Below are 15,586 nucleotides of genomic sequence, written 5' to 3' on the forward strand. Positions count from 1 at the left end.
ACAAGATGGAGATGCCCCGAGGGCACGGGCGTGAGTCCCGGGGGAGAGTTCGGGAGGCTGCATTTCGGGCGAGGGAGGGGGAGCAGACGGCAGGGTCCCAGGAGCGCCCCGAGGAGTTTGGGGAGAGTTGGGGGGGAAGAAGGCATCGCCGGGAGCTGTGTCATCCGGACGTGGTGGCGGCGTCCGCACGGGTTCCCTGCCCGGACCCGGGGGGTTCCCTGCCCGGACCCGGGTGTCGGGCTGTGCCGGGGAGCGGGGAGGCGCAGAGACCCGGAGACCACCGGCTTGACTTCCTGGGGCGGGTGGTGCTTGTTCATCTTTGCTTCAGTAAGCTTTATTTTGGTAAGGTTTTTGTTGCTGTGAAATTCCTTTTGGAAAGTTTGCAGATGATTTGGGAACTGACAGGTTGCTTTTATGCAGTAGTTACAGTATGTATAGATTCTAAGCAAGTCAATTGACGAAGTAGTGCTTACTAAATATTAAGAGCTTTATTGTTCCAAAACACCTCGTTCTTTCGTTTGTACTGTTCTTTCAAATAATTTGGTTACTCCCCTCTCTCCAACTTAAACACACACACACACACACACACACACACACACACACACCCTTTGTCATATTAATACTGAGACAAAGTACATGGCATATGAGAAAACATATTTGGAAAATGCAGGACATGTCCAGTAGTGTACGATTTACTTTTATTTTTAAGTTGGGCACAAAGAGGCATTATTAGTCTTCTAAGACTGTTATTTCTTCGGCATTTACTGGTGCCTCATAGGTTCTGAGTGAAGGTGTGGGGTGTTCTTACAAATACAGCGAAGTTCTTGTTCTTTTGGTGCTTACATTCTAGTGGGGGAAATGGTAATTAGATGAGAAAAATGTCAGGGGTAAGTATGCACTAAAATAGTATGATAGGAGAGACCTCCTCTGAGGTTACTTTTAGATTGGCAGTCAGGGAAGCACTGAGAATTTGACAAGTAGTGATATTACTGAATTACCCCAGCTTGGTAGAGCTGGGGTGGTATCTGAGATTGTCTGGTTCATGATTGTCATTTACAAATAGTTAAGTGACTTATGTTGGGCAACTTTGGTTCTAAAAATGAAGTCAATAGTCCAGTTCTTTTTAAGTGTATTTGACATTTATTATGTGCATAATAAGTATGTCTTTTACTTATAACACAAGGTCCTTTGATATATTTTAAGTATTTGGTTTGAAAAATATATATATTTACTGTTCTGGATTTTGACATTTCTTTGTAGCCCTTTATAAGTATAGTGGGGAGCATTTAATTTATTGCAGCAAATGCATAATATCAAGAAATACAAATTTCCTAGATTCCACGTTTCAGAAACATTCTGTGTAAAAGTATACCTCAGTGTGATGACAATTGCTTATTTTAGTGGGGTTTAATGTATAATAGATAGTGCTTCATATCTCTGTTTAGTGGTGATTCCACACATATTTATTGGTCACTTGGCCTGTGTCAGACACTGTGGGAGGCATTGGTGTTAGGTGGATCCTCCTATCCTTAAGGGGTTTGCATTCTAAGTATATACATTTAGTTACAATACATTATAACATTTCCTTTCTTTGAATGAGCTACCCATGAAATATGTAAATGATGGAGAAAATTTCATGGAGGACTTGATGCCTGAGCAAAGACCTTTAAACCCAAGATCCATTTGGCAGGTAGGTTCATAGAGTTGAAAGAACAGGTATTTATGAGCTAGATAAACCTGGTTTTGAATCCTGGCTCCACTACTAGCTATGTGGTATGGAGAATGCCACTCAGTCTCTTTGAACTTGAGTTTCCTCATCTATGACATGGTTTACCCTGTAGATTTTGGATGTAGATTAGGTTTCAATATTTGAGATAATGTGTCTGTAACATTTCATATAATGTCTGGTTCATGATAGATGCTCAGTAAATGAGAGGCATTGTTAACAAGGTGGAGAGGACATTTCTCAGGTAGGGAACAATATATGAAAGACATCAAAATGAGAATAACTTTATAAAAATCTCTCAGTTTTGATTTTTTAGCTATAACTCAAAACCTGACTCAAATTGGTTAAAAAATATAAAGGGGATTATTGTTTGGTTTTAAGTAAGACTTTATCCAATGGCTTAATGAGGTTGCCTAGATTTCCCTCGTCCAAAGATGGCTGCCTCCAGCTCCCAAAGCTGCATACTGTCCTTCCAGCTTGTCCATACATTCTGCAGTTCACTCCTGGTTAGCTTGAACCAGTGCCTTTATTGGACACCTGTTCTATGCTGACTTCATTGGAACCACGAGGATCCCCAAATAGAATTCCCAAGTCAGAAATCTGGTATTCTTGGGAATGGATGCTGGATCAAATGTCTACTGCAGAAATACTGAAGGGACTGTAAGCTCCTGAGGATTTTTTTTCTTTCAAAATCAATAATGCAGGAAAATAATTTAACGGTAACATAACTATTGAGTTTAATAATAAATAAATATTATTTAGATGACATGGCATAATTGAAAGAATGTGAATTTGGAAGTCAGATTTTTGACACCTCCGCAAGCTTTATGACTTAGGGCAAGTAATAGCCAGGCCATAATGTGTGCAGATTGTCCTGGAGCCATCCCCTCAGCCTCAGTTTCTTCATTTGTGATAAGAAGATGATAGAAGGTTGCTATTCATTGAACATATACTAAATGTGAGGGCAGGGCTTATGTAGTAGATATAAAACAGGGGTGGGCAAAAGACAGATACAGTTGTTTGTATGGGAAATCCTATAAAATAAAAGGCTAATATGCAGATTGACAACAGCAGAATGACTGGTTGCTATGAGGGCACTGACAACCACAGGGCAGATGCTCAAGCAGGAGCTGCCCCCTGGTGGTCAGTGTGCTCCCTTAGGGGGAGCACCGCTCAGCCAGAAGCTGGGCTCACAACTGGCGAACTCAGGGGTGGTGGCAGGAGCCTCCACAGCAGTCAGACATCACCCGAGGGCTCCCGGACTGCGAGAGGGCACAGACTGGACTGAGGGACCCCCCCCCCCGCCCCCCGCCAAGTGCATGAATTTCGTACACTGGGCCTCTAGTAATACAATTATCCTATCCAATAATAGACAAACATGGTAATTAACCATACCTCCGACACACTTCCCATTGGCTAATCAGGGCGATATGCAAATTAACTGCCAACCAAGATGGCGGCCGGCAGCCAGGCAGCTGAAGCGAACAGGAGGCTTGGTTGCCCCAGCGATGGAGGAAGCCAAGGTTCCCCGCCTGCCGTTGGCGGCCTCTGAGCTGCACTCTAAGAAACAATGTTGCAATTATAGAAGCTAAACAAACCCCAGAAACCTGCTTTCAGCCAGCCAGCCTCGGAGCTGGAGCTGCAACAGTGTTTCAATTATAGAAGCCAAACAAACCCAGATACCTGCTTTCAGCAGCTGAGGTCTCAGAGCTGGAGCCGAGCCTCAGAGCTAAAGCCGGCTCTCAGTTCCAGTGACAGCCATAGAAGGTAAATAAATCCCAGAATAAAAAAGAAAAAGAAAAAAAGGAGAGGTTGGGAGCTTCAGTCACCCGCCAGCCTGAAAACGGCCCTCAGCCCCTCACCGAGACTCGTCAGGCACCCCAGTGGGGACCCCCACCCTGAAGGGGGTGTGACCAGCTGAAAACAGCCATCATCCCCTCATCCAGGCTGGTGAGGCACCGAAGCGGGACCCCCACCCTGATCCGGGACACCATTCAGGGCAAACCAGCCGGCCCCCACCCGTGCACCAGGCCTCTATCCTATATAGTAAAAGGGTAATATGCAAACTGACCCTAACAGTAGAAAGACTGGGAATGACTGGTCACTATGACACACACTGACCACCAGGGGGCAGATGTTCAATGCAGGAACTGCCCTCTGGTGGTCAGGGCACTCTCACATGGGAGGAGCTCTGCTCAGCCACAAGCCAGGCTGATGGCTGCCAGTACAGCGGTGGTGGTGGGAGCCTCTCCTGCCTCCTCAGCAGCGCTAAGGATGTCGGACTGCAGTTTAGGCCTGCTCCCCGCTGGCAAGTGGACATCCCCCGAGGGCTGCCGGGCTGCCAGAGGGATGTCTGATTGCCATCTTAGGCCCAGTCCCCTGGGTAGCGGGCCTAAGCCAGCAGGTGGTCATCCCCCGAGGGGTCCCAGACTGCGAGAGGGCACAGGCTGGGCTGAGGGACCCCCCCCCCCCCAGTGCACAAATTTTTGTGCACCGGGCCTCTAGTTAGTAAATAATAATACAAGAATAAACTGTGGTTCATGTACTCACAAGTCTAAAACTGCTTTTGCCCACCCCTGTATTTTAAAGAAGGCATGCTAGCTGCCATTCAGAAACCTTGATGTGCCTAGAAAATGCCCATACACACTAAATGGTGTATACTATCAGAATTCTAAACTTTAATATAGTCACATCTTTTATCATTAATTTAATATCTTTGTTTAAGTAAATTAAATGCTAATATTACTAGACTCAGCTAATATTTTCTTTATTTTCAGAGGGCTGTCTTGTATTTGTGTATGATTTTCATTCAGAATACATAATTCATTTCAGATTGTGAAACTTGAAAATAGACTTCAGATTTAGATGTAGCTAAACTTTTCTTTATTGAGGCAGAATGGGGTGATGTAGCAGATTGATTTGTCACTGTCAGGTTCTATCAACAGAAATACTTCTATTACAACCGATAATAAAATGTTAAATACTTAATTTTAGACCAAATTGTTTGTTTTGTGTAGACAAGCATTATTATAACCAGTGAATAATATAAGAATTGTTCTATCTTTAAAAAATGATTTATAGCCCTGGCAGGTGTTGCTAAATGGTTAGAGTGTCAGCCTGTGAACTGGAGGGTCTCGAGTTCTATTCCCAGTCAAGGGCACTACCTGGGCTGTGGGTTCACTCCCTATCCCTCATCAGGAGCATGCAGAAGGCAACCAATTGATGTGTCTCTCTCACATCAGATGTTTCTCCCTCCCTCCCTCTCTCCCACTGTCTGTTAAAGAGAAAAATATCCTCGAGTGAGGATTAACAACAACAAAGTTATTCATTATTTTTCAGAAAGTGTTTAGATAAAATAAAAAATAACATTTGAGAAATATATACTTTGTTTCTCTTAATATCAGCTATTTTATGTGCACAGTACATTTAATCTTGGAATTTTACCAGTGGATAAATGTAGCTGTATAGTAACTTAAACTCTGTTAATTTTGTGTGCATTTTGACTTACAGTGAATCTTGCAAGAATATTAACTTTTTAAAATTAAAGTTGAACAGATGAAAAGAGGCATTTTATTTATTTTTATATAGTTACTAGAGACCTGATGCATGAAAATTTGTGCAAGAGTAGGTCTTCTTTCCCCCGGCTACTGGCACCGGCTTCCCGCCAGCACTGGCTTCCTTCTGGCACCAGGAACCCGGGCTGCTTCCCTCCTCTGGCTGCCCGCAGGCACCCGGGACCCGGGCTGCTTCCTTCCTCCTGCTGCCCACAGGCACCCGGACCCGGGCTGGCTTCCCTCTGGCCCCGGCTTTGTCAGGAAGGACATCCAGAATGATGTCGGAAGATGTCTGGTCTAATTAGCATATTACCCTTTTATTGTTATAGACTAGAGGCCCGGTGCACAAAAATTTGTGCACTTGGGGGGGGGCGTCCCTCAGTCCCACCTGTGCCCTGTCGCAGTCTGGGACCCCTCGGGGGATGACCATCTGCTGGCTGAGGCCTGCTCCCCAGGGGATTGGGCCTAAGATGGCAATCAGACATCCCTCTGGCAGCCCGGCAGCCCTCGGGGGATGTCCACTTGCCAGCGGGGAGCAGGCCTAAACTGCAGTCCGACATCCTTAGCGCTGCTGAGGAGGCAGGAGAGGCTCCCACCACCACCGCTGTACTGGCCGCCATCAGCCTGGCTTGTGGCTGAGCAGAGCTCCTCCCATGTGAGAGTGCCCTGACCACCAGAGGGCAGTTCCTGCATTGAGCATCTGCCCCCTGGTGGTCAGTGTGTGTCATAGTGACCAGTCATTCCCAATCTTTCTGCTGTTAGGGTCAGTTTGCATATTACCTTTTTACTATATAGGATAGAGGCCTGGTGCACGGGTGGGGGCCGGCTGGTTTGCCCTGAATGGTGTCCCAGATCAGGGTGGGGGTCCCGCTTGGGTGCCTGGCCAGCCTGGGTGAGGGGCTGATGACTGTTTTCAGGCTGCCCGCACCCCCTTTAGGGTGGGGGTCCCCACTGGGGTGCCTGGTCAGCCTGGATGAGGGGCTGATGGCTGTTTTCAGGCTGCCCGCACCCCCTTCAGGGTGGGGGTCCCCACTGGGTGCCTGGCCAGCCCGGATGAGGGGCTGAGGGCTGTTTTCAGGTGGGCCAAGCCTGCAACTGAAGCTCCCAGTCTCTCCTTTTTTTTTTTATTCTGGGATTTATTTACCTTCTGTAATTGAAACTTTGTTGCGGCTCCAGCTCCGAGGCTGGCCAGCTGAAAGCAGGTATCTGGGGTTTGTTTAGCTTCTATAATTGCAACATAGTTGCTTAGAGTGCAGCTCAGAGCCCAGCCACGGTAGGCGGGGAACCTTGGCTTCCTCCATCGCCGGGGCAACCAAGCCTCATGTTTGCTTCAGCTGTGTGGCTGCCCGCCGCCATGTTGGTTGGCAGTTAATTTGCATATCACCCTGATTAGTTAATGGGAAGCGTAGCGGAAGTATGGTTAATTACCATGTTTGTCTATTATTAGATAGGATAGATTAGCAGTAGATTACAATCAAATATCCTTTAGGAGTTCTGCTTATATATAGTATTTATTTCCTCATGAGGTCACAGTGGGCAGTGACTTATATCCTTAAATTCCTGTTCACTTAAAAAAAGTTTTTATTGATTATAGAGAGAGGGAGAGAGAAACATCAATGTGAGAGAGAAACATGTATTGGCTGCATCTTGCACATCCTCTACTGGGGATCTAGCTGCAACCCAGACATGTGCCCTGACCAGTAATCGAACCCAGTGACCTCTCAGTTCATGGGATGATGCTCAACCAGTTGAGCCACTCCTGCTGGTCTCCTTTTCACTTTTTTTTAGTGCTATAACGTGGTTACATTCAGGGAGATATTTTGACAATGTATTACAATTTAAATTTACTGTAAGTGGGAAAACTATTTGATACATTTTCAGTTGCTAAATTTTGCAGGCCCTATGATGGGGGAAGTAGGAAAATCAGTACAACTAATAATATGAGAAGATATGAAAATTCTTCCTCATTCTCTCTTCAAATCTTTATCTCTTAATAAATCTTGGTGGCTCTAACTTGGAACACTAACTTAGAACAGTTGTGTTCAGTAAATATGTATTTCTACAAAAGTGCTAGTTAGTATATAGTAAAGAAACGTGATATTTTTGGGAAATGTAAAAAAATCACTCAAGTTTTCTAAGAATGCCTTTTTTTTATCAGTTAAAGAAAACACCCTGTAAGTATATATCAGGTTTAATATTGACAAGAACTGTTTATTTTTCATTCTTTTTTAATTTAATTTTTAATTCAATTTTGATTTTCATCAAAAGAATACATGCATATAATTTAAAAATAGAAAGGCTTATAGTGGACAAAAATAGACATCTATTGCCTTCTTCCATTTCTTATTACCATAGACAGTGATGTTGGACTCTTGTCTGTTTCCTCTTTCTATTTTTGACCCTCCAATCCCCCAACCTTTGTCTGATTTATTTGGTAATCTTTTAAGGGTTCTGTGGTGGGAATCAACTCTAGCTGGCTTCTCCCAACCCTGCAGGAGCTTCAGTTTTTATTTTTACTCTGTAAAGTCAGTTACTGCTGGTATACTCACATTTTATCTTACAAATTTTGTTTTTCAAGAGCAATAGTGTGCTTTGGGGCTCCTCCCTTGTTCTCTTTCCCTCTGTCTCTTTCTGGGTTAATGCATTTAATGCCTTTGCTGTTATTTCAGAGGGGTTTAGAGAGAAGGTAAAGACATTCTTGAGTTTTGTCTACTTTTTACTGGAATGTCTTAATTAAGTTGTTACTTGAGTATAATTTTCTAGATGCTTGCCCTAAATGTAAAAAGGAAGTTACAGTTTAATAATTGTGATTTTCAGAAAAACAAAATAACAACTGTGTTTTACACCATGGGGTGTGTGTGTGTGTGTGTGTGCGTGTGTGTGTGTGCGTGTGTGTGTGTGTGTGTGTGTCTATTTTCAGTGTTTTAAAGTTGGGTTCTGGATGATATTAAATAACTAGTATTGGAATAGATTTAAATGTCAAATTAACTTTATTACTTTATGCCAACAATAGCAAACCCTTAAATTTCCATAGCCTATTGGCAATATTTTACCAGCTTCTCCCCCAGCAGGGGAAAAACAATTTAATAACACTAACTAAATAAGCTTTCTTACTTATTCATCCAGCACACATTGTTATTTGAGATGAACAAATGGGTATTAGCAAGATTGTTTGAGGCATAGTTAAGAGCAGCATATGGAATGAGTCACACCATCTGGTTGCATTGATACCTGGGTGGTGGTTGTTAAAACTCCCAATTCCTGGGATCTGCATATGACTTAATTATACTGCAAAAACATATTGAACTACACCAATAGATGAGTTTGGAACATCTTAAAACCAATTAACTGGCAAACATCTTTCAAAATATCAATACTGCTATTATTAAATGAGTCATTATTTAAATTATATATATATACACATACACTAACCTGGAGACTTAAAATATGTTTTTTAGGATCCAGAATGGGTGGTACCTCTATATTGGCACTGTAAAAATGATGTGGTATACTTGCTCAACACTTATTGAATAGTTATGACTAATGTCATTACAGTAAAATGTTTGCAAACACTGAATTCACATGACAGCTAGACAAGGTTAGAGAAAAAGGGAAGTGGCACTAACTTCCAGGAATACACCTTAAAAATAATTAGATAAATAAAAATTCATTTTTGATCAATTAAAGATTTTGTTCATTAATGATATCTTGTAGGTGGAAATTACTGTGTTCAGTTTCTTCTGCTATGCAATCTCCATTTCTGTTGTATGACTTACCAAGAGCTAGAAGGAAAATAATTTGTTAATTTAAAATTTAAACCAAACCTAACTCAACACAGAATTCTCTACTTTGAAATGTGAAGCAGATAAAGTGCAATAGAGTGTGCCATCTATCTCTGAAAGTTAGAGGGAGAGAAAGAAGGACAGGATATGAAGGTTGAGGGGCTCTGTTACTTATGAATTCTCTTATTGTTTTGATTTAAAATAACATTACATACCATTTTTAATTACTCAAAAATGTTTCCAGAATATTATTGAAAGACTTTGGTTTGTAATTTTACAGCATTGTTAAATTTCAGTTAGCAAGGATGATTGCAAGATGACTATTCTGTAAGAGTATTGATAATCTGCTCTACAACCTGGATTCCAAATGACCCCTTTACCAGAGGACATGACTGCCAAAGTAATTTTATGAAACTTTGTATAAATTACTTTGTTACTTTGCAGAGATTATTTGACCCTTATTCTTCTGGGTGGAGTAGCCACTTTGTGATATTTGGACAAAATGTAAATAGTTCTTACTCTCTCTGAGCACATTTCTGTTCATTTTTTTATGTGCATGATAAAACATCAAGAAACTCAAGAGATAGCGTCTTAAGGCCGTCTGTACAGAAAAGACATCAAGGTTGTAAAAGACCTTAAAAATCATTTAATCATGTATCTACCTATTTTTCAGTTCCCTTCTCCAGGGCCCTACTGTTTTCTCTTGAACACTTACTGCCTCATGAGGTGATTAATAATGTCCCTTATTATCAAACCTCACTTGAATTGATGAAGAGAGAGAACTTTATTCATATTGTTAATAACTTTGCTTCCTTAGGTTAGTTTAATTTTCTAAATTAGCCTCAAACTTAAAGGTATAGCTATTTGATTAGAATATTTGTGTAGCTCCATACATAACACATTATCATATTTTCTTAAAAATGAAAATATTAAATAATCAATTACTTTTTGAATTCTTTACCATAGGGCTCTCTCACATATATTGTCTTCTCCCTTCATCAAAACACACTAAAGCATTGTTTGTGTTTCCTAGAAGGTCATGTGTTATAGGTACTATGTATTTCTAACTAGGTAGTCACTGAATTTATCTCCAAGTATATTATTTAGTGTGGGTCTAGCCAAACTTACCTTGACGTATCTGTTGTGGGGATTAATAGTTCAAAATAATTTTAGATACCTTTAGTTTATGAAATAAAAGCATTGTTCCAAGTTTAAATGTACTAGCTAAAAATGTTTTGCATTGATGTAGAATTTTAAAATTATAGTATATAATAGTAAATTTGTAAAATATTTTCTCTCTTAGGCGAGGGTTAAATCCACCACACAGGGTGAAATCTATCTCCATGACAACATTCACACAACAGGAAATTGAATTCCTACAAAAACATGGAAATGAAGTAAGTGTTTTTACAATTTCAACTTTTTTGTTGGCAGCCATTTTAATAAGATTTAATAAGTTGTTTAGAATGGTGAATTTCACTGTCTTAAAAAAAGTTATTTTTGTATTTTATATTTAGGTATTTTAGTATATAGTCATTTAATTTATTTAGAATTAATGTTTGCTATCTAAGTACTTTGCTTTAACCTGAGGTGAAATACATATATTTAAAATTCATCAGTGATGACTATAAAAGGCATTTTAGAAGATGTCTAGTATTGGAGTAACTGTTAGTCTTTGCTTTAAAAGATTTTTAAAAAAAAGAACTTTATGGTGTTATCGTAAACTTTTGTTAGGCTGTTGTGTGATCAGCTTTCACTTGAGCTCCCCTCCTTCCTATATACTACATTTTATGTGATTTTTAATGTTATATTGAACTGGTGCTCAGAAGGTAGGAGGCTGGTAGTTCTGAGGGCACAGCATAGTGTCATGGGAAACCCAATAGTGTAAATATTTGGAGAGGAGTGTTGTCCTTCCACTCTGTTTTATTGGGCTTCCAGTAATTCCTTTCTGTTTGTTTGCTTTTTTGTTTTTAGTTCCATATTTTGCATTAGTAAAAGATGGTGATGTAATATTTTTTAAAAACTATTACAAAAAAATCATAAAGAAAGTGGGCATATTTTATGACCTCGAGTAAGGATGAGCCAGTCACCTAATTAATTAATAGCCATTATACTTTTACTAGTAGCCCAGTGTACGAAATTTGTGCACATTAAAAGGGAATTAATTAGCGGAGATATTTTAATATTGCTATTTGCCCTTCCTCTATAATAGAAGTGTGAGAGATGAAAGGAAATTAGTAAAATGTATATGAAAATAATATATAAATTTATTAATAAATAAAAGTAACAAAAGGTATAACAACAACAGAGGCATGATATAAAAACGACAAAAACATGATATGAAAACAACAAAAATATGATACAAAAACAACAGTGATGCAAACAATGACTGATAAAGTGATTAAAATTATTCTAATATCTCCCTGTACACCACATTAAGAGTGAAAACACTTTCAGAGTGCTTGACTAATTTCCCTTGTGATGAAGTATTTAGAACTTTAACTAACGTCACATGCTCTTTAAACTCGAGAGAAAGCAACATATAACTGAACATGTGCGAAAACGGTTTCAGGTAGGAATATGCCTACCCTGTCTAGAGTTTGTCCTTGTGATTTATTAATAGTCATCACAAATGCTGGCATCACCGGAAACCATCATCGAATCAATTTAAATGAGAGGCCAGTGTCAGATGGGGATAAATTAATTCTTGGAATCAGAACAACCTCTCCTTCTGCAGATCCTGTTAATACTTCAGCTTCGATAATGTTAGGTCGTAATCTTTTGATAATAAATCTGGTACCATTACAAAGACCCCATTTACTATTGAGATTTCTCAGTAGCATGATGATTGCACCCACTTTCAATTTTAATTTGTGACACGGCATTCCGGAAGGAGTAATACTATTAAGAAATTCGATGGGAAAATTTTCCTTTTCAGCATCATCTGTGGAATCAATGGAATCATCACTCAAATATGTATGAAAATCTCCATCGAGTATATCCAAAATTTCTTCATTTAATTTTTGAACATGCTCATTTTTTGGACAAAGAATTGCACGTTTAGATATATTTTTAATATTATCTATAGATATAGTATTTCCAAAGGTAGCTTTAATAATAGATCCATTACAAATCATTTCACAGGGGATTTCAATAATATCCATTCCTAAATGAAAACTGCTATCAAGTTTGCCATCTCCAAGTTTTACTAACCATCCACTATAAGCAGAATCCTCTGATCTCATATTTGTTGTAAGAGACAACTTTCTGAAACATCCCCAAACATTGCAGTACTTTACACTTGTTTGTACTATGGCCGATCCCATAGCATGTGGTACAATACTGAGACATTGTCGAAAATCCCCTCCAAGAAGGAGAACTTTCCCACCAAATACAACATTCAGACTCATAATTTCTCTTAGTAATCTGTCTATGGCATTTATAGCATGACTGGGTGCTATGGTGCATTCATCAATAATGAGAAGTTGGGCCTTTTTAATAGTTTAAGCAACTTCACTCTTTATATCGAGTTTGGAAATTGAAGTTTCATTTAATGGAATCAGTAATTTATATTGGGAATGAAAGGTGCTTCCACCGAGAAGTAAATTTGCAGCAATTCCTGTAGACGCTGTGGGTAAAACAGTACCACCACGACCTCTAATATAATGCATTAAAACTTTATACAGATATGCAGGTGAATAGGATTCCTAGCTGGCAGGCCCCTGACAACAGGCTGGCCACCTGTCGATTCCGTGAGGAATGGGGCTCCCTCCTCCCTCCTGTCAGGGTCTGGGGTGCAGGTGAATTGGGGTTCCTGGCTGGCAGGCCACTGACAGCAAGCTATCCAGCAGCAGATTCTGTGAGAAATGGGGCTGCCTCCTCCCTACTGTCAGGGTCTGGTTTGAAGGCCGGCCACGCCCCCTTTTGGGCCAGACCCAGAGTTCTACCACGCTGTGGCCTCCGCCTCAGCAACCCAGGACTGACTGCTGCTGGGTGCTCCTGGTGCTCCGAGGGTAAGTTCTTCCCTCAGGCCTCGCGGGAAACAGCTCGGGAGGGTGCAGCCCTTGGCAAGGCAACCCAGGACTCAGTATTTCCACGCTCCGCTCCAAGGGTGGGTTCCTGCCTGAAACCTCGCCCTCCGGGAGACAGCTGGGGGAGGGCGCAGCCATTTCCAAGACAACCCCTGCAGGACTGACTTCCTTCCGGTTGGTTGAGCTTCGGGACGTGATATTACACCCAGGGTTTTTATATAAGTAGATAGGCAATTCATCACTTCCAATAAAGGAAAGAGTAGTTTCGTTGTACTGTTCTGGTTGTATTTTTTTGATACAAGAGAAGTTAAGTGTTAAGATTTTGTTAGTTTCAATCTTCTCTCACCTTCAGAAGATATATGCAAGCATTTTTCACTCTACGTGTCTTTCTTCCAAATACTTGATAATAATACCTTAAACTTGCTTGCCTACTTGTGATGCACATGTGTTTTTGGTTCTAAAATAGTGAAGAAGTGTAAATTCAAGACTTAATGAAATATTTTTAAGTACATGGATTTCTAGAAGTGAGCACTTTGCAGTTTCCAGATTTTATAATCAAGTTCCAGACTGATTGTGGTACATTATAGGAAAATCTAAAGCTAGAAGGAAGTGCAGAAAGTTTGTAATGACATTTCAGTATAGAATAATATATTTACAGATTAAAATACAATTTGGACTATTTGTATAAATTTTAGAATTAGCCTAGTACTGAAAATTTTAAATTACTTTCTTAAAATGTTGACCTAGTATGCAAAATTTTGGACATCAGAATGAAATCAGAAATAAAAGTGTATTATTGTTTTTTTTGTGTGTGTGTGTGTTTTTTAATATATTTTATTGATTTTTTACAGAGAGGAAGGGAGAGGGATAGAGAGCTAGAAACATCGATGAGAGAGAAACATCGATCAGCTGCCTCCTGCACACCCCCTACTGGGGATGTGCCCGCAACCAAGGTACATGCCCTTGACGGGAATCGAACCTGGGACCCTTGAGTCCGCAGGCTGACGCTCTATCCACTGAGCCAAACCGGTCAGGGCTATTATTGTTTTTTTAGATTAAAAGTCTAATGACTGTAACAGAACTGGAAAGGTAACAAACAGCTCATTGGGGAAATAAGTAAAAATATCCAAACTTGTTAGTTGATAAGTTTAGGTGGAAATTGGTGCCAAAATATTAAGATTTCTCAAAAAACAAATTGTGGTAATGACACTTAACGTGAGATATCTCTTAAACATTTTTAAAGTGTATAATACAGTGTTATTGACTATAGACACAGTGCTATAGCAGATCTCTAGCACTTACTCGTCTTACAGACTGAACTTTTTACCCATTGAACAGCACTTCCCCATTCTCCTTCCCAGCCCCTGGCACACTGCTGTACTTTCTGCTTCTATGAGTTTGACTATTTTAGATCTCATATAAGTGGAACCATACAGTATTTGTCCTTCTGTGACTGGCTTATTTCACTTTAGCAAAAAGTCCTCAAGATTTATTCATGTCTCACATATGTCAAGGATTTCTGAGGGAACATTTTTTAAGACTGTAATATCAAAATGAATTTAGAAAATATGAAAGGCGCTGCTTGATTTTAGATAGCCCATTATGTCAAAAGGTAGAAACAAAATATAAATATGAGAGATGACTGGAACGGGTTCATGACTCTTAAATTCTAAAGAGTCAGTCAGATTGATAGGCCACTTGGAATCCTCACCATGACAGTCACTGAGCTCAATACTGTGGATGCAGTTACAGATCTGTGTGCATCGGCTTAGCTGACATAACACTACAGTTGAATTGAGGGAGACAGATATGTAACATATTACAATATGGTGTTAGATAATTAAGATGAGTAAGAATTTCAGAAGTTATATGGTGACAAGGAGAGTGTTGGGAAACTCTCACAAAGACCATGACACGTTTGCTGGTTTTTGAGAGAAACTAGGACTTAAGCTGGCAGGAAAAGATATTGAAGGCAGAGCAAACACTGCACAAAGAAAAGGGAAATTTGCAATAGTTCTTACTGTTAGAAAACATACTGACCTTTTAAATGCTTGTTAAGGAATATAGGCATACCTTCTTGTGTCCCTAAGGACATCTTAGAACCAAAATATTCAGGTAGGTATATTTGATTCTTTACCATATTAGCAATATCTGTGTTCTTAAAAACTTAAGGTATGTGTAAAATGTGAGGACTAATATTATGAAGTGCAGGATGGTTGGTACAACTTCATAAAAATACAGACTTCAACTGCATGTGCTTTATCGTCAGTTTATCATATTTAAACCTTTAAATCTTAAAGACAACATGCATACAAAAAAGTATACAGATTTTAACTATGTAAAGAACCATACTTAAATCACATACAATTTTGGGTGAAAAAGGCACTATCATGCATCTTGTATGTGAATGGGTTCACACGTGAGGATGAGTACTTCTGAAGTTAAAAGATCGAAAGTATATTGACTTTGGAAGCAGTCTTGGATCTTCTGCCC

The 15,586-nt window shown here is 40.0% G+C and overlaps 1 protein-coding gene across 1 annotated transcript in view; it reads left to right on the forward strand.

Annotated features, from left to right (window-relative positions):
* The first annotated feature begins 11 nt into the window (after positions 1–11).
* The window catches only part of AGFG1 (ArfGAP with FG repeats 1), a 66,027-nt gene continuing 50,452 nt past the window's right edge, over positions 12–15,586 (forward strand). Inside the window, exons 1-2 of the mRNA XM_014463393.2 lie at positions 12–30; positions 10,366–10,459. Of these exons, the coding sequence (XP_014318879.1) occupies positions 10,406–10,459 (54 nt within the window). The 5' untranslated portion in view covers positions 12–30; positions 10,366–10,405. The remainder of the gene's footprint in view (positions 31–10,365; positions 10,460–15,586) is intronic.

This window comes from Myotis lucifugus, unplaced genomic scaffold (genome assembly GCF_000147115.1).
Source record: "Myotis lucifugus unplaced genomic scaffold, Myoluc2.0 scaffold_3, whole genome shotgun sequence".
Lineage (NCBI taxonomy): Eukaryota > Metazoa > Chordata > Mammalia > Chiroptera > Vespertilionidae > Myotis > Myotis lucifugus.